The sequence below is a fragment of the Carassius carassius genome, chromosome 30 (assembly GCF_963082965.1).
Source record: "Carassius carassius chromosome 30, fCarCar2.1, whole genome shotgun sequence".
In the NCBI taxonomy this organism is placed as follows: Eukaryota; Metazoa; Chordata; class Actinopteri; order Cypriniformes; family Cyprinidae; genus Carassius; species Carassius carassius.
Window position 1 is genome coordinate 14,241,351 of NC_081784.1, and position 20,008 is coordinate 14,261,358.

A 20,008-nucleotide genomic window follows, 5' to 3' on the forward strand; every position below is an offset into this window, starting at 1 on the left:
TTTTGGTTTAAATACATATCTTAAAATGCAGTTCCCTTGACATTTTACAAAATAATGCAATTGTGTGTCCTTCTGTGCAAATCCTCAAAACTTCATTAAGGTGTCAGACCTGCATATCTAGTGTATCACTGCAAGTGAGCGCAACCGAACAGATTGTATCACTTGTGCTCATAATGGCTCCATAGTGCTTGCGTGTGGCAAACTAATTTAAGTGTAAATTGCCTTTCAAGCTGATACAGCTTCCGTTCACCTCTGAGCATTGATGTGCTTGTATAGTAGATTGCATCACTGTATCACTTGCATCACTGTGTATCCTGCTATAAGCATGACTGTTCTTTTAAAGAAAGTCCATTTGAGTGTGTAAATATATATCCTCAATATATATATGTATATATATATATTATTTATTTTTTTCATTCAAAGGCTACTGAACTGGTAAATAAATTTAAATGAAAAAATAAGGCCTGTGAATATGTGCAGAAACTCGGGTACTGTTTTGTGCCAGCATCAAAGACTGTAGAGCAGTATTTTGATTAATGTAATGTGTTTCTGGCAGAGATTTACAGTACCTTAAATCTAATATAATACAGTGTTAAAAGACTATTGGAATGTTGATATTAAGTAAAAGATTCCCAAAGAATATGCTCTCCAAATACTCGCCAGTGGAAAGACTTCTTGCGAATTCCCAGTTGCTTCCCACAAAACAAGAAAGATAAAAACTACAATAACAAATGTAACTGCAATGGTTTAAAAACTTAAGGGAGACTGTGCACAAGGTTGCACTCCTGTCTGATTTGTCACTTAGAAAATGGCACCTCTAATACACTTTTGGCATATCATTGTGAAACTCTGCAGCTGGCCTCATGTCCTGACCTGGAACTTCCCAGCTTTGGTCACATATTTCACACCCTTGAATGGTTTATATTTCTCTCCATACATGTCTAGACGATTGACTTTCAATCCTGTGAAGCAGACGAGAGAGTGATGTAAGCATAACTATATATGTACCAGTGTTTTAAGGTGCTTTACATAACATACATGGGGGTCCACAAGTTTGGAAATGGGATTTTTGTACACTATTTCTAAGTATTATTCAAATAAGAAAGTTTGTGACATCGACCATGTGAACTCCCTCTCTACAAAAGATCAGATTTCTTTCAATGTCATACTCATTGCATTCTCAATGCTCATTGGATCACATAATAATTAGATTTTACAACCTGTGTAGCTTTAACGCTTTAACAGAAAATTCAAAAGCATTAAAAAAAACTTTTCATTCTAAATATCATTTACTGTAATTTTTTATCAATTTGATGCATCCTTACTGAATAGAAGTAAAAATTCTAAAAAAAAAAGATTGACCCTATGCATTTGATAGTTGTGTATTTCAGCGATCACATTCAAACATGTGGAAGGAGATGAAAATATTAAATTAAGTAGGGTTATAGCAGCTTATTGTGCTTTTTAAAAGCATGTTAATAACAGGTGCTTTATCACAATCTGCTGCTGGCAGTGAATAATGACCAAAGCTGATAAAGGACCCTAGCCTACCTGAGATGGCTAACTGCTGGATTTTCAGGTCAATGTTCAGACTTGGGTTCTCCTCTGGTTTAGGAGCTCCAGACTGCAGACTTAGACTTCCTTTCAGATTGGGAAGCTTCTGGGGGTTAAGTTTCCCTATATCCCACAACAGAATCTACAAGACAACATTCAGAAACTATTAGCCAACATCAAAGGGAAAAATAGTGTTTCAAATGATCAAAAGCTGTGACGTTACTAGAATAACACAACTACAATAAATCAATAAAAATGGAAAACAGAGAGTTGCATCTGACCTTTGTGACAGGGTCATAGTTGTAGGTTCCCTGAGTCGCATTGAGGTTGGCACTGAGAACCACTTTTGGCATGTGTATGGTCACTACCAAGCACTCCACAGTCTTTCCCATGGTCTGCTTTGGACCCACAGTGATGTCCAGTCGTCCTGAAGAGCCAGTCTCAAAGAAACTGATGTTCTGCTTCACATATATCGGGATTGCTACGAGGCTGCAAAAACAGGTAAAAACTTTTAATAGGCAATATCTAAATATCTTTAATACATGTTTTAAGTTTATTGCTTAACCATTTACTTCAAATCAGTGCTTACTTTTGCGCACTGATGTGATACGACATGAGCTGAAAGTTTCCATCGGGGGGAATGAAGGAGAGAACTCTCTCACTTTCCCATCTCTTATAACGGACACATGGATGGAAGCTCACGTCATCCAGGAGTCTGGGGTTCTGTGGATAGGGAACATACAGTTTTGTTCAAAAAAAATTATTTCTGAAAATATGCTGAAAAGTCCATGTGCTATATAGTCCCTTGATTTAAGTGAGATCATAAAAACTGCATGCATGATAATTTTACAAGGAAAGAAATATTGATTAAAATAGTTTTAAATAAAAGTATAATGCTTCATCTTTTGTTCGTTTTTTTACTATCCATTAATGCATGTTATAGTAATTGTGAACAATTTATCAGACTGTGTCTATGTTTTATTTATTTATATTGACATCATAATGTTTAATGAAAATGTCTATAACTTGACCTTTGGTGAAAGCGTTAAACCTAGCCCCTACAAGCTTGCATTCATCTGCTTTCCTTTTTGAGTGCAATGGCCACATCCAAAATTCTAATGAACAACCAATGGACAGATCCAGTTCTCCACCCTACATTTTCCCACCAATACATCCCAATATGAAAGAAAAGACATGTCGCTGATTTGGTTTCATCACAACTTTACACTTTTTAACACAACACACCATAAATGAGAGAGTAAGGTCTGGCATTCCAGAAAGCTTGACACAAGCATCAATAACTCCCTGGATTTCTGCAAAAACTGTAGTTCCTGAAACAGAAGAGTACACCAACATTAACCTTGAAAGGAAGTAGATACCTCCAGTATAATACAATGAACAATATAATACAATACAATACAGTGAAATCAAAATATCCTTACCAGACTTATCCAGGATGGCATCGATTTCTTCCACCACATCAAAGTAAGCCTCATTATTGGTATATTTCACACCTGCTCTTCTCCATGGAATGCTGGAGAGCTGACCAGTAGGGAGGGTTTCGCCAACATTACTACTGCCTGAAGATTATTTACACTTAGATACTCAACATCACATGGCCATAAACAAAACCCTGAGTTAGTGTGTGTGGTGTCTTACCTGTGATGGTGTTGACCATCGACCGCAGGATTGTGGGAGGTCTGATGAGTTCTTTCAAGATGTTGGATTCTGTAGCGAGGGGGAAGCCGTTGTCCAACATTTCCTCCAAGAGTTCATAGACTATGACCACATTGTCCTTGATAGTGGTTTCAGAACATTCTCCAAAATAGTCCTGCATAAATTATTATACAACACCATATTATTCAACACACATTCAATATAAGAGATCTATAATAAAACGCACACCAATTTTGGTGAATAAAAACATTAATTGCTTAAAATAAAATCTTTCTGAACCCATATATTTTCTATGCCACAGTGTCAAGTGGGTTATGAATACCTGAAATGTCTCTGCGATCCGATGCAGAAATTCTATTACAAAGAGTGGAGGCACTTCTGTTTGGATGACAGAAACGAAGAAGATCTTCTCACGGTAGATGGTTATGAGATAGTGATGAGGGGTGCGGATGACAGGAGGCACATTGTCAGGTTCCACTGCCTTCTCTCGTGCTTCGAAAAAATAATCACAGACGGAGTGGCTTATGACACTCTTCCAGTGTTTCTCCAGGAATAAATCGCCAGCATTGTTTATCAGAAACAAGCTGTGAATCATGATGAGGGCTGGGAGAGCGACAGGATAATAAATGGGACAGTTAGAATGGGAGTCACCGTGCTAACAGCAGGTATGAGCTACTATGTTACTCCAGTGTTTGGAGAGATATATGCCTAGAAGACAAAGAGTTTTTATAACAGTGGTCATACAAACTAAATATAAAAGAGTTGTTGGGATAACTGTTGGGAAAATAAGACTCATTATACCCATATTTGTATTTGTGTGCAATAATAAAACTTTGTATTTATGTGGATAATCAAAGTGACCCTTGAGAACATTAAAGGGTTAGTTCACCCTAAAATTTTAATTATGTCATTAATAACTTACCCTCATGTCGTTCCAAACCAGTAAGACCTCCGTTCATCTTCAAAACACAGTTTAAGATATTTTAGATTTAGTCCGAGAGCTCTCAGTCCCTCCATTGAAGCTGTGTGTACGGTATACTGCCCATGTCCAGAAAGGTAAGAAAAACATCATCAAAGTAGTCCATGTGACATCAGAGGATCAGTTAGAATATTTTGAAGCATCGAAAATACATTTTGGTCCAAAAATAACAAAAAATTATGACTTTATTCAGCATTGTCTTCTCTTTTGTCGTGAACACAACAGACCCGGAAGAGAAGAAAATGCTGAATAAAGTCGTAATGTTTGTTATTTTTGGACCAAAGTTTTTTTTCGATGCTTCAACAAATTCTAACTGACTCTCTGATGCCACATGGACTACTTTGATGATGTTTTTCTTACCTTTCTGGACATGGACAGTATACCGTACACAGTTTCAATGGAGGGACTGAGAGCTCTTGGACTAAATCTAAAATATCTTAAACTGTGTTCCGAAGATGAACGGTCTCACGGGTTTGAAACAACATGAGGGTAAGTTATTAATGACAATTTTCATTTTTGGGTGAACTAACCCTTTAAGCTAGGTAAACTAGCACAAAACCCACAAATGTATTTCCTACCCATTTATTGCTTTATATCTTCCTAATCTGCTTTATATCCAAATCAAATACTCTCTATATAAAATTTAAGATTTAAAAATTTAAAATTTTATCCATGTTATATCAACGTTTATTACTCTAAAATCACTAAAATAATAAAAATAAAAAACTTATTTGAAAAGAAATTATACTGACCAGATGTTAGGTATAAATGCGGTTCACTGTGCATTTTATGAAGCTACGTTTAAGTTAACGTTACTGAGCTCTGTGCAATCAACTTTATCAAACAATTTACATTTCAAACGAAACGTTAACGTTCTAACGTTATTTGTGCTGGTCGCAAACAAACTTGTAACATAGATATTATTTAAATATTAAAGACAATGCAGGACTGTGTGATAGCTAACAATAATTACTCAGACAATACTAAAAACAAAAGCATAAAGTTTTGTTTCCTGAAAGAAGAGTTACAGGATATCCTATATCTACCTATTATTTAAGGATATAATGTTCAGGCGAACAAACACAGGCAGTCGGTTATTCATAACTAACTTACACATATCTAAACTTATTTCTAAATAATACATACCTATAGACAGCTGTCTAGATTAATGTTGTCAGACAGTATCCTCCGTTTGCTAATGTAGCAGGCGAGGAGTCACTCACTCATCGTTCACGGTTCATGCGTTCGAATCTATGCCTGTAGCGAATTAATATTAAAGTCGTTTTAAAACACAAACATTTGCTTCTCGTGAAAAGAGCTTAAGGTCAAAAATGTTAAACGATACCTCTGCAATTCATGTGTTTAAATAAAGTTTATATTAGCTTGGGAATATATATTGTTTGTTCCGGCAATGCACAGGGACAGCTATGTGTCTGTGGCAAATTTTTCTCTCCACGGCTGGAATCATTTAATCGAATCGGTTCTTTTGAACAACTGTTTTCAAAGAACAATCAACTGAACATATTCACTGGTTCTTTACATTATCACGTGGTTCCTGGTGTGCAGAAACACTCTGTTTATTACGTTTTTCTATTAAAGTTGATTTAAATGGGTTTTTATTTACAAATTCAAACATTTGCAGTAGGATTTATTTGTTACATTTCTGCTATTTGGCGATTAAAGTAACATCCCCCCTGTTAGTGAAATCTTCGGTTCACTCGCGATATCTACTGACTCACTGAACATAGAGTCGAATTATTGTATTAGCAGCTCACTCATCGGTCCTTGGCACATTACGAAACGGATGAGATCGAGAGACACGATTCTCAGTTCAGTGGGTCCGTGAGAACCACAGTAAAAGAAACAGCTCGGACCGTTTCAGACCGGTTCGTGAAGGAATAGTTCTGAACGGTTTTGTGAATCGATTCAGTGAAAGGAATCGAATCAAAAGAACTATCTGCCGGCTGCTGCGTCTCTAGATGCTTCACTCGCGCAGCAAGGTGTTTGGAGCGCAATTGAGAGACCTCTATTACACTACAGCATGGCGTCCGATAAACCTAAAGCCAAGAGGATTAAACTCGATGAAAAAAAGCTCAGGTACAGTAAACACAAGCATCGGCTGAATAGTGTAGACTGACGGAGTCAAACGTGTGTTTGGTGTTTTATTAAACACGGGGTGGTTTGTTTGCGAGCACTTTTAGGTCAGAAGTCTAGTCTTGTCATTTAAAGTCCACGTGCTGTCAGTTCAGTTTTTTCTCTCAAAGGCACATTGTTGTTTCATTGGAGAGGAATATATCTGTCATTTTCCCTTCATAGAGCGATGCCGATGACTCGGTTCGATAATGCTGCAAAGCCTTACTCGAAAACTCGTGATCATGGGGCATTTCTTTATGAATGTACAACATCCAACGCGTTCCACGATCACTTTAATTATACATAGGAGACTGGTGAGTTCGTGTTGTTGTGTTTAATGCTTTTGAACATCCGTTGTCCTTGAGTGTTTTTTTTCTATCAACCACTGGAGTGCGTCCCTCCGGCTCCACGTGTCTTTTGTTATGCAGTCGGGCTCTGCTAAACAGAAAGTCTTCCAGCTCTATGCTGACACAAAATTAAGGAACACGCATGCATATATAACATCAATGCATGCATGAATATATAATATAGTTTATGCTCGATTTACAAATGTTGGTTGCAAGCGGTGTAGATGACTTTCCGGCTGGTATTTCTGTACCAAACCTATTGACACCCGCCTTCTCAGACACGCGGTGCCTTTAGTAGTGTTTTCATTATGAAATTTCAGATATGAGTCTAATAGAAGTTACCGTAGGTATTCGTCTAATGGCTGTTGAGAATAGATGTCAATGATTGCACACTGTCATGTATGAATACGGTTAGGTCACAGCTGCATATTGGCCATTATTGTTTGTATAACATTATTGTTTGTATTTGCACATTAGGTGTCAAATGTAGTACTTACGTTTAATATGTATATTAAGTGTCAAATGTAGTACTAACGTTTAATATGTATATTTAGGATTATTTTTTACATTTGGCGCCAAATTTTCACCCACGAAAAATCATAAAGGGGGAACAACCAGGGGGGCAGGGTTTCATATTTTTTTGAAGCACACCTGGGCGCCGCCATTGGCTAGCGGACCCCCACCTGCTGTTAGCATTCCATTGACTCCCATTCAATTTGGCGTCACTTTGACAGCGAATAACTTTACATCTGAGGCGTTTAAAGACTCCATTTGTCCATTAATTATTTCTAAAGAAACGAAAATGTATAAAAGGCTCCATTACATTGTATCTTACGTTATGGTCCCGTAGAAGCAGTTTTTCTAAAAAAAAAAAAAAAAAATAGGCTAAAGATTGCGTCATAACCAGCGACTCTCTGTCGCACAGTAGAGAAATTACCGTATGGACAGGAGGAGAAGCTCGCATGCAATCTTTTACTGTCTATGAGGCTATCGGGGGATGTGGAGGCATGAAGTCAAGGCAGATAATTAATCAGAATACTTACCAAAATGTGCTCCTGTTCACGCACGCCTTCTCTGCAAGATTCGGTGGGTGATTCAGATTTCTCTTGGCACAGCGATTAGAAGACGTACAGGTTGCTCACATGACATTTACGTCATCAAGCTCAGTTTGAGTCTGCGCAGTACGCCCATAGACAGTAAAAGAAATGGACACAGCGACCCCATTGGAACTCAATTGAGACAAGTGAAGCCCGTTTTTAGCTATTTTTAGCACTTCCGTTTCTGACGCGCAGACTCAAACTAAGCTTGATGACGTCAGCAACCTGTCTGACATTTGTAAATCTACTAGTAGCTGTGCGTGCAAACTGCCATCGTTAATCTTGCAGAGACGGCGAGCTTGAGCGGGGAGTTCTTTGGCGTGAGTGAGAAGGAGTAGGGCTGTCGCGATAACCGCAATATTGTAATACCGCGCTATTGACAAGCAAACCGCAGAGGAAAGATAGCAACCGCAGAAACCGCGGCAACCGCAGTGTTCAGTTTTTTTTTTGTTTTTTTAATGAGGCTGTGGCCTTATTGTTTTTTTTTTCAATTTGCCACTTAAACGGTGCTTCGTTTGTTTTGAATAGGCTGGCTGAAATGATGGGAGACGCTCAATCTTGTCCCAAAACCTAATGTCACGTCGCCAGTTTGGGAACATTTTGGCTTTCAACCCAATGAAAAGTGCGAGCCAGCGAATATAGATGAGCCGATATGCAAAATGTGCTGCAAAAAAGGTTCCTGTGACGCGGCAATACATCTAATTTGAGGTCATCGGAACATTCTAAAACGCTTAACGTGGTTTAATACAATACAGTGATATTAACAGACCAAACTCACTAAACATCATATTAATAAAGTATATTATCTACAAAAAATCAGATGATCCCTGAATATGAATTCAACGTGTTCAATAACACGTTAAGCCTTTTCCTCTCATAGAAAACCATCATAAGGCTTAACGTGTTATTAAACGACTTGCATTCATATTCAGGGTTCATCTATTTTGTTTTTTGTACATCGTATACTACTTTATTAGTATAATGTTTAGTGAGTTTGGTTTTTAAAAATCACTGTCTTAGTACATTAAGCCACATTAAGCGTTTTCTTATAACGGTTTTCTATGGGAGGAAAAGGCTTAACGTGTTATTAAACGAGTTGCATTCATATTCAGGGCTCATCTGATTTTTTTTTATAGATAGTATACTTTATTAGTATGATTTTTAGTGAGTTTGGTCTGTTAATATCACTGTCTTAGTACATTAAGCCATGTTTAGCGTTTTAGAGTGTCCCCTGTCATCCAGCGCAGCTGCCCCCTCAAACATCAGGTCGCGGAGCAACATCAAAAAGAACAGCTGAGACCGGCCGACAGTTAGGAGTAGCTGAAGCCTTTGCAAAATCTGTAAAATACAGCCGTGAAAGTAACAGGCATACCTGCTGAAGTCACGGACAACCTCCGCGTCAGTGCCCATACCCAAGAGAGCGTGAGCAGATAACGAGCTCACACACGCTATCTGCTTGAGGAGTGCATGGACTCCAACGCGAATCCACTGTCCTGGTGTATGGAAAGCCAAATGGGTCAGAATACGCGTGCTTTTCAACGCCGTATTCATTTTAAAACGCCGTTTTCATAACGCCGCCAGGCGTTAAATAAGCGCCGTTACGTGATAAGTTGACGCCAGACGCCACCAGGCGTTAAAATAACGCCACACGCCTACCGACGTTAAGTTAACGCGACACGCCACTTAAGATGCAAATTTATTCGCTCATCTACATGGACACACCTCTCATGGCTACGAGGACTCTACGGCAAGTCAGAGCATCCAGTTTGCAAGAGCGCGAAGATGGCAAGAAGAGCGTTTGTTTTGCAGTGTAAACACACTGTTAATGACTGCACTCGCCTTTTACTGTCTGATAATCCCGGGCCTGCTGTTTTTCAGTCATCATTAAACAGGTAAAGATTGTGTTTATGTTCTCCAAAATAATTTAGTTAGAGTTGTAACGGTCACGTTTTGATAGACACGATTACATGAGCTGTTGATTTAACTTGCTAATTTTAATGGCACAATAATGGCACAATATTTTTTTTAACACAATTTACTAACTTTTATGCCCCAGAACTATGTTAAGTCATCTTAATACATTTTATGCAGTTGTTTGGAAGCAAACAAGATGCATTACAGTGTTTCTCCACCCTGGACCTGGGCATCCCCCAACACTGCACATTTTGTATGTCTTCCTTATCTGACACTGCCTTTTCAGTCCCCTGAGTTTCTTTTAATGAGCTAATGAGTTAAATCAGGTGTGTTTGATTAGGTAGACACACAAAATGTGCATTGCTGGAAATGCCAGAATGAACTGTCTCATATAGTTATTACAGGAATCACAAATAATTCCAACTTTGAAAATGATCAGTCGTTTGAACGAATGGACTGAATGATTTTTAAACATTTACTGACACCTACTAGCAGTGAGTATCTTTTTTAGTTTATGTTTAAAATATATTGGCTATATAGTTTCTCAAAAATTGAAATTCTTTTTATTAACATCTACCCACCCCAATGTTGTTTCAAACCTAAATGTCTATATTTCTTTTGGGGAACATATATTTTGAAGAATGCTGGTAACCAAGCTGTTTTAGTCATTAAATGTATGTAAATAATGATTCAGATGCAGCTTCAATAAATAAATAAATAAATAAATAAAAAATTGACAGTGTAGCCTAAATGTAAATTGAATATTTCTTTCTAAAGCAACATGTTAGAACAACATTTTTTAGACTTTAAAATAAGTTTTGAGGTTATTTTTCTTTCTTTTTAAAAAAACATAGCATGATATACTATTTAAAACAAAGCAAAAAATTATGTATTGTTATTAATTTATTTAATATAAAAATAATAATAATAAAAAAAAAACATTTACTTTTTAGACTTCAAACCATGCTGAGGAGCCTGGAATGGGCAAAGGGGACTCTTCTACATACTCAGGCAGCAGATGAGATCATCCATGAAGTATCAGATTTTATTCAGGAGATTCAAACTTCTGAACCAAGAGCACAGGATGGTAAATGCAATCAAACAATCTTAATTACTCACAGTAAACTTCAGTTAGATTGTCTGATTTTGATGGCCAGTAACTTGACATCTACAGTAATATATTTTGAATAATTTTGCTAAGCATAACATATCACACAGACATACAAACTATTGGAAAAATTAAGAAGTCTGTTTATAATTGTTTATAAAAGCAATATATTATAATTATTCTACAGACAGCACTGTATATCGACCTCCACTGATTCGTAGTGGATCCAGAGGTGCACCATCTTATGTCATTACACAGGATCAGCTGTCATTTTTGTTGTCTTGTGGCTTCACTGTAAAACAGATTGCACAAATTCTACACACCTCCATATCCACAGTCAAGCGACGTTTAAGGTAAGTTATATAATATAATAACTAATATCCATTGACTACACACATTATACCCTGTTCACAGGTGTATTTGTCATGCAAAACTAATAAAATGATGGAAACATTTTATTTTATCCCAGTTACATATGTTACATGTAGTGTGCATAATTACATGATACTGACCATAAACTAAACCCTAATCCTATTCCTAACCACAACCCTATAGTAAGTGCATCTAGATTATTATTATTATTATTTAGTACTTAAATGTGTAATTACACTGTGTAACCCGATTAATAAAGTGAATTTTATTTATATTTACATTTAGTCAGTTAGTGGACACTTTTATCCAAAGCATTTTATAACAATAGAAACATATTTGGGAATTTGCTCCACCTAGATTAAAATGTCATATGTTTAGGCTGACTGGAGTACTCATCTCATTAGATCATAATGAGTTGGGAAAAATGCTGAGTGCAACTTTTGATTTATTTTAGCGCTCCTATTAAATGTTAAAATGCTTGGATATATATTTCCAGGTGCTTCAATCTGTTGCAGTCTTCCTCATACTCAGATATATCTGATGCAGATTTAGATGAAAAAATTAGGGATATAGTGGCTGGAAATGACCAACTTGGACCAGAGGCAGTTCGAGCACAACTGAGGACAGAGGGAATTCGGGTTCAGAGGTGCAGAGTGCGGAGCAGTATGCATCGTGTCAACCCAAGGGCTGCAGCTCTCAGAGCAATGTCTCAGAGACTACGTAGAAGGTCCTACCGTGTCGCAGGACCTAATTCTTTATGGCATCTTGATGGAAATCACAAACTAATAAGGTAATTTTCTTTTTAAATGCAATCTTAAACATTGCATTATGCCTTAACCACTTTATTCTTCTGTTGCTTTAACAAAATGCCATTAAGTCACTAAATTTAAAATTTGTTTTTAAAAGTCTAAATTTCAGAATTAAGCAGTTGATTAACAGAAATCAGTATGGCTGCATAAAAAGGGTTGTTGAAATGGATGTAACAGTGCTCTTGTAGAACATCTAAAGCACACCCTTCATTGGATATTTTGTTGTTGTCTAATGCAGGTTTTATGCTCAACTAAGTAATTATGTATTTGTGTTAATTTAGATGGAGGATAGTAATTCATGGTGCCATTGATGGCTACAGTCGGCTTGTCACCTTTCTCCAAGCATCTAACAACAATCGCAGCAGCACTGTCATGAACTGCTTCTTGGATGCCATTTCCAAATATGGAGTCCCTTCCAGAGTAAGGACTGACCATGGGGGAGAGAACAATGCAGTGTGCTTGTTCATGAACCTGTTCAGAGGCACTGAACGAGGGAGTGCTCTTAGAGGAAGAAGTACACACAATCAGAGGATTGAAAGACTTTGGGTCGATCTGTGGCGTGGGGTGTCAAATGTGTACTATGACCTTTTCCACTTTCTTGAGAGTGAGGGCATTGTGGATGTAGATAATGAAATGCACATGTGGGCTCTGCAATATGTCTACATCCCAAGAATTAACAAAGACTTGACAAATTTTAAACACCAGTGGAACAATCATGGTTTACGAACCGAGAGACACCAGTCACCTCTACAAATCTTTGTCCGGGATTGCCTGGCACAACAGAGTCTGCCAAGTACTGCAATGCAGGAGATATTTGCAAGACCCTCAGACTCCACTGGAGGAGAGACTAATTCAGCAGAGCTTGTTGGTGGTGACAGTCATTCTGTATCTGGAGCGGTATCTCATGTGCATTGGCTTGAACGAGTTACCGTACCTCCAAACCAGTTCACTGTGACTGATGATGAGATGAAACAACTCACAGAACAAATTGATCCACTTGAAGGTCCCCGGGAAAATCTTGGAGTAAATGTACTTAAAGATGTCCTTTCTTTTGTGGAAAACCTAAGAATGTAAATTGACATTTAACAGTGTCACTGTTACTTGTTTGAAGTGTTTTACATGGCATGTGTCATATTCTGATCGGTATCTCCCCTCTACTTTCCTGACTCATTTATAGTTTATGTAAGGGCTAGTCATATCCCTGAGATAAAAAAAAAAAAAAAAAAACACTAAATCACATTAATAAACAACTTTTTATTGTAATTGTGATGTAAATTTCATTAATTTGTAGTATAATCTGAATACTTTCAGATGTGGATTCTTATCAGATATCCCAAGACAGAGCAGAACTGGAGAAAGGGACAAAACTTAGCAACCCCTACAAACATCAAAAAGCTGTAGTAGAACTGTATGATGAAATGTCCATTGTATAACTTTAGATAATCGAAGTGCACACATCCAACAGGCTGAAGGGCTTAATGTGAGTGCTCAACCACGTAAATACCTAAAACTAAGAAGAAATTTGGCACACCACAGCTCCAAAAGTATTATGTTCTCATCAAAGGTGACATTCCGAGCCTACAAGCTCTTCATTAGACAATGAACACATACATAGTTCAGGTTTTATATATAGCACAAACCTGAATGACATGATCACCCACATGATCCAAAAAAGGGCAATCAGGAAATCACCTCACATAAAGGCAATAAACAAACCTAAAAGTGAATACAACCACTAACTACAAATTCTGAACCTAAGCCTATATAAAAAAAATAGCTGTAAAGTATACATAAATTATAGAATCAAATTTACATTTGATTCTATCTTGATGTTGATTGTTTTCTTAACATCAGGCATTTTATTTAATGATTTTTGTGAGAGATAAAGTATTGTTCTTTTATGTATATTTTGCAAGTATTTTTTTTTTTTTAATATGTTGAGGTTCAGCATTTGTAGTTAATGGTTGTTTTCACTTTTATGTTTATTGCCTTTATCTGATTGCCATTCGGTTTGGGGGGCGGGGGGTCATGTGGGTGATCATGTCACTCTAGTTTGATGTATGTGATCATTGTCTGATGAAGAGCTTGTAGGCTTGAAATGTCACTTTTGGTGAGAATATAAATATTTTTCTACTCTTAGAGCAGTGGTGTGCCAATTTAGCTCTTCATGTTTCATAATAAAACTTTAAAACATGAAAATATTTAAAACTATTACATCAGTAACAGCCAACACAATTTTTCTACATCACTCCAAAAGTGGGGGATTGCAAAATACCACTTTCCATGTTTTCTCTGAAGAGTTCATAGCTGGGATGGATTGGTAGCCTCAAGACAATGCTGCAGGTATTTGCCTCTGGAAAAATTTTAGGGGCCTCATTCTCTTGAGGGTGTAAGAACTCCAATTTGGGTTCCACTGGGAACCCTAGCCTCGGAATAGCAGTAGATCCTGACACAAATCCAAGAATCTTGTCTAAGGTGAGGGGATATGCAGTTCCTTCTAGTAAAAATGAACAGGAAAAAAAAAAGTTAATGACCATTTTGCAGATACAGAATACCAGTAAAGTAGTTGTCACAGTTTATTGTACTTCATGTTCTTCCAAACCCATATAAGTATCCTCATCCCAGATAACAATAAAGTATAGTTGAATGTACTAAAAATACTTAAAAACAAGCAAGTACTTTTGTAGTAAATTCATTTTTTTGTGCTAAATAAGATTATATTTTATATAGACACTAATTAAAGGTGTATTTCTACTTGCACTTGAAAAAGTATATTAAGTAGCACTAATACTCAAATTCATTTTTAGTGCATTGAAATAAAGTATCCTATCACAAAAATATACAGAGGACTTTTATTTGTGTACTTCTAAAGTTTGATTTCATTACATTAAAAATTAGTTCAATCTTAGTAGATTTTTATATAGTAATCCTAAATTAAACTTTTAATAAATATAAGTACATTTTCCCAACTGTACCACATAAGTACACTTAATATAAATTGATTTTAAGTGTAGTCAGATAAAGTAAACCAAATATACAAGTGTTTTATAAGTGTATTAGTTAAAGGTGTGCTATGGTTCAGTATATATTTAAAAGTGTATGAAAGATTTGTTCAAGTGGCAACTAAATACATTTTAATACAGGGATAATATGTTAAAAGCACACATGAGCTATGGGATTTCATCAAACATATATACATTTTTATTTAATTTATCTTAAAAAAATATGATAGATAGATAGATAGACAGACAGACAGACAGACAGACAGACAGACAGACAGATAGATAGATAGATAGATAGATAGATAGATAGATAGATAGACAGACAGACAGAGAGAGAGAGAGAGAGAGAGAGAGATCCAACATAGCTTCAGTTTGATCTCATACCTTCCACTTCTATGAGCCAGTCCCTCCAGAAACAGATTGTTCTACTCTCCACTACTCTCCTGTTGCTGCCAACTGGAGAAAGTTCTGCTTTAAACAAAGCAGATATGTCTTCGGCCAAAAGTGGCTTCTCCTCATACATAAATACTTCTTTAAAGAGCTGAGGATGCTTTTGCATCAAATGTAAAAGCCCAAGACACTCCAGGCCCTCTTTAAATCTAGATAAGCAAAACATGTACCAAATGTGAAACAATGACAAAATAGTACTGGTAATTTGTCAGGTGAAAATATCTGTACATTCTTATACTCACTGTTCCAAGGAATCCCTCAACCTGTTCTCGATGAAAAACTTGGTAGCTGATTCCACTAAGTTGTCTCTGTCTTCTAGCGTCTGGATGTGCCATAGAGACCCCAGCATACTTAATTGGTCAGACGCCTCCATTATAGCACACTGTGCTTCATTTACATTCTGTGCCAACTGGATCTAAATTGACAATGAATTTAACACAAAATTAGCCATTAAATACAAGAAACAAAATACTTATATAAAACATTTAAATATTTAATGCACACACAAACCCTTAAGTAAGAGCTTTTTAAGGTTAAGGTTAACAATTTAAACATTCTAAGATATTACCACTATCGCCAAATTACAGTTACTAACAAAGCAACAGCTGGCATAAATGAAAATGTGCAATATATAAACTAACCTTGGTCATCTTTGCTCTGAAGTCATAGTCAGCAATCTCTTGAAGGTCTGGTACTGGGGGCTGAAGGTTGCACACCTGACAGAACAGTCTTTCTGAAAAAAAATTTGGCTCCACACCACCATGTATCAGGCACACAGCTATCATCCGTCCAACTATTTTGTACATTCCATTGTACAGTGCTGTAACACATGGGAAAAGCATTATTATGTCTATAAACAATGCTTAGAAAATGTGTGGTGCTTCTTAAAAAATTAATCACTTTTTTCATAGGGGACTATGTTTTAATTTTAATAATTAAAGATGATTTTTATAAAGACCTAATGACATTCAATGTGAAAGTGTGCAGAATTACAGAAAATTATAAAGGAGGCAAACTATTTTTCCAAAATGCTTAATGTAAACACACACACACACAAATTAGGCAGGAGGTTACCTTTGGAATTGCAGGCAAGTGTTTTTTTCCAGTCCTCTCCATCAAATATTTCGCATGAGTGGATTTCCCTCATCAGCAAAGTTAAAAATTCTCTCGTTGGTCCACCCTCATCAGCGGCTCCCTCACCAATCCCATCAGCATCTCTGAACACAACATCTAGTTTTGCCTCAGGGTTAAAACGTTGGCGTCGGAAGGCTCTGATGCCACTGTCTAGGATGTTGCATCGTGTTACATTGATTTGGTTGGAAATGGGTGCAGCTGTAAAATCCACTTTGTTTGACATTGTATTTAACAATGATTTCAGGTCAACACTGAAAAAAATAAATAAAAGAGAATGTTACTCCGTCTTTTGATCCAACTACAGTATAAATACATGTCTAACAACATCAATTGACTTACTCATACTCATCTTCATCTGAGATATAAATATCTGTGTCTGGACTGAGTAAAGAAAATGCCACTGAAACTTCTGGAGAGGAGGCCACGGCTGGAGCTGGAGCAGCAGAGGAGGCCACGGCTGGAGCTGAGAAGGAGGCCACGGCTGGAGATGAGAAGGAGGCCACGGCTGGAGCTGGAGCTGGAGAGGAGGCCACGGCTGGAGCTGGAGCTGGAGAGGAGGCCACGGCTGGAGCTGGAGCTGGAGAGGAGGCCACGGCTGGAGCTGGAGCTGGAGAGGAGGCCACGGCTGGAGCTGGAGCTGGAGAGGAGGCCACGGCTGGAGCTGGAGCTGAGAAGGAGGCCACGGCTGGAGCTGGAGCTGGAGAGGAGGCCACGGCTGGAGCTGGAGCTGAGAAGGAGGCCACGGCTGGAGCTGGAGCTGGAGAGGAGGCCACGGCTGGAGCTGGAGCTGAGAAGGAGGCCACGGCTGGAGCTGAGAAGGAGGCCACGGCTGGAGATGAGAAGGAGGCCACGGCTGGAGCTGGAGAGGAGTTCACTTGTGCAAGTGCATAAGTACTCTGTAAAATTGAACAACTGTGATCTTTCATTTGAATGTACTATTGCACTATTTGTAGCACTTTTGTTTATACATAATATAAAGGAAGCAATAAAATATTAGGCTGTCCAAAAAACGAAGACTGATATGAAATAGATCAAACAATAGGAACACAGTTTCTACATAATACTGCAGACACAAAGAGGCCTTTTGAATATTAGATTAGATTACCTTCTCTTGTACATAAAGTGCCGATCTTCCTAGCTGCCCACTAGCAATTATGGCTGCTGGGGTTTTTGACTCCAGACTCAAACGTGAAACCTGCCTCTGTGCATCAACCCTGCATAATTCAAACTCTCTCCCTTGAAGCTGTGGAAACGTGCTTCTGAGAATTTCTGCAAACTGTGTCTCACTCTGCTCTCTCTGTACAACAAGTCTCTGACTGGCAATGGCATCTATTGGTCAACAATGTGAAATGCTGTTAGTTTAATTTGTTTACAATCAACATGACAATTTCATGAATAGCATTATAAGCAAAGGACTTACCTCTCAAAGAAGATAACCGATCAATACCAGTGCGGAGAAGAGTTACTTTAAATGTACATGTCACATTTCTCCTCCGCGTCCTTCTGGGACGAGCAGGACCATGCAACGGCTGTTCGTTGCGGAACATCTCAAACCTTTCAGAGAACATTTAAACATAACTCTACTACGAAATTTAAACATATTTGCTATAACCTAATTAATGATCTGAGATAAAGTAAGTTTGATACTTATTGTTTGTTATTATAATGTCATGATTTAAGTTGTCGAATTAAATCATCCAATTAATTTATAGGGCTAATAAATAGATTTTATTTAAAGATTTTACAGATAGATAGATAGATAGATAGATAGATAGATAGATAGATAGATAGATAGATAGGCAGACAGACATTCCCTACCTGTCCACAAGACTTTGTTCTCCAAGCTCTGCTGGTGATGCTTCAAGTAAACTGTCAAGTTGGGCATTTATGCGATCCCTAATCCCACTGAGACGTCTTCTAAAATTATTAGGTACACCAGACATCTTTGTTGTTCTCTGATAAAGAGATTAATAATGACCTAACAATCTAAAAAACGCGCCAGACACTACATCCGGTGCTGTCTTAAAATCATAAATGAATCAGACGTTTGAACGAATCGATTTAATAAATGATTCAGTGACATGCTGCCACCTACTGGCGGTTTCAGTTTCATTTTATAAATTGAGTCATTTAAATTGTTTAATATTTCTATATTCAAAACTTCATATTTTAAACATTAATCTCATAACATCGTTATTATGCATGAAGTCTGTAAATATTCCTTAATGCAACAAAAAAAGTTAAGTGCATGGCAAAGATGAAATGTTGATGCTAAGTTAAAATCTAAATGTTTTGGCTTTAAAATATGGAATACATTTAATAAAGTTTGAAAAAGGGGATTATAAAGGTTAAAAAACTAATCTTTAAGGAGTCAAATATCGCCCTATAATGTATATATATATATATATATATATATATATATATATATATATATATATATATATATATATATATATATATATATATATATATATATATATATATATATATAGTACAGACCAAAGGTTTGGACACACCTTCTCATTCAAAGAGTTTTCTTTATTTTCATGACTATGAAAATTGTAGATTCACACTGAAGGCATCAAAACTATGAATTAACACATGTGGAATTATATATAGAATTATATACATAACAAAAAAGTGTGAAACAACTGAAAATATGTCATGTTCTAGGTTCTTCAAAGTAGCCCCCTTTTGCTTTGATTACTGCTTTGCACACTCTTGGCATTCTCTTGATGAGCTTCAAGAGGTAGTCACCTGAAATGGTCTTCCACAGTCTTGAAGGAGTTCCCAGAGAGATGCTTAGCACTTGTTGGTGCTTTTGCCTTCTGTCTGCGGTCCAGCTCACCCCTAAACCATCTCGATTGGGTTCAGGTCCGGTGACTGTGGAGGACAGGTCATCTGGAGCAGCACCCCATCACTCTCCTTCTTGCTCAAATAGCCCTTGATGCCTTCAGTCTGACTCTACAGTTTACATAGTCATGAAAATAAAGAAAACTCTTTGAATATATATATATATATATATATATATATATATATATATATATATATAAAGGAATGTAAGCATAGACGCCTTAAGACCTTAATGTTACCTTTTAAAAACTAATTGCAAACGTTTACGCAAAGTGTATTAAATATAATCTACAAATCATGCAATACTGTACAACTAATTAAGAAAGGTTTTGAGAGATAGGCTAATCAGTCCAATGAGAGACAAGTACTAATCATTCTAATTGTTTATTAAATAATTCTTTCTTTTCACTAATTAATGTTTATGTTTTTATTAAACACATTAATAATGCTTATATTTTAGCATGTGCAATTTCACAAAGTATTTATAATGTGGCCAAAATTGCTTAATATTCAAGAAGGACATATAGAAATATGAAATAAATGTAATGTTATTATAGATTACAAAGAGATTTATAATGA

At 36.9% G+C, this 20,008-nt stretch overlaps 3 protein-coding genes across 7 annotated transcripts in view; 1 reads left to right on the plus strand and 2 right to left on the minus strand.

Annotated features, from left to right (window-relative positions):
- Positions 1-400: 400 nt before the first annotated feature.
- On the minus strand, positions 401-5,481 carry LOC132110692 (AP-3 complex subunit mu-1-like). 2 transcript variants are annotated; one of them, XM_059517517.1, is made up of 9 exons: positions 5,357-5,481; positions 3,554-3,834; positions 3,214-3,385; positions 2,997-3,134; positions 2,800-2,885; positions 2,144-2,277; positions 1,836-2,043; positions 1,552-1,696; positions 401-962 (listed from the first exon to the last, which is right to left on the minus strand). In XM_059517517.1, exons 2-9 carry the CDS (start codon positions 3,824-3,826, stop codon positions 862-864), a joined length of 1,257 nt encoding a protein of 418 aa, XP_059373500.1. In that variant the 5' UTR covers positions 3,827-3,834; positions 5,357-5,481; the 3' UTR covers positions 401-861. The 2 variants fall into 2 exon arrangements, with proteins under 2 accessions (XP_059373500.1, XP_059373501.1); XM_059517518.1 differs by having other exon boundaries at positions 3,554-3,939; positions 5,357-5,417.
- Positions 5,482-6,125: 644 nt separating this feature from the next.
- Positions 6,126-20,008, plus strand: part of LOC132110695 (adenosine kinase-like) — a 160,210-nt gene continuing 146,327 nt past the window's right edge. For 2 of the 3 annotated variants that reach the window (XM_059517521.1, XM_059517523.1), the window contains exon 1: positions 6,131-6,307. In XM_059517521.1, coding sequence (XP_059373504.1) covers positions 6,252-6,307 — 56 coding nt within the window. In that variant the 5' untranslated portion in view covers positions 6,131-6,251. Of the gene's footprint in view, positions 6,308-20,008 lie in introns of all 3 variants that reach the window. The other variant, XM_059517525.1, reaches the window with a different exon arrangement.
- LOC132110694 (uncharacterized) lies at positions 13,230-18,832 on the minus strand. Of its 2 annotated transcripts, none has more exons than XM_059517520.1 (8): positions 17,997-18,832; positions 17,682-17,905; positions 16,916-17,472; positions 16,517-16,827; positions 16,084-16,175; positions 15,685-15,857; positions 15,377-15,591; positions 13,230-14,487 (listed from the first exon to the last, which is right to left on the minus strand). In XM_059517520.1, the coding sequence occupies exons 1-8, from the start codon at positions 18,142-18,144 to the stop codon at positions 14,231-14,233; spliced, it is 1,977 nt and encodes a 658-aa protein (XP_059373503.1). In that variant the 5' UTR covers positions 18,145-18,832; the 3' UTR covers positions 13,230-14,230. The 2 variants fall into 2 exon arrangements, with proteins under 2 accessions (XP_059373503.1, XP_059373502.1); XM_059517519.1 differs by having other exon boundaries at positions 16,084-16,262.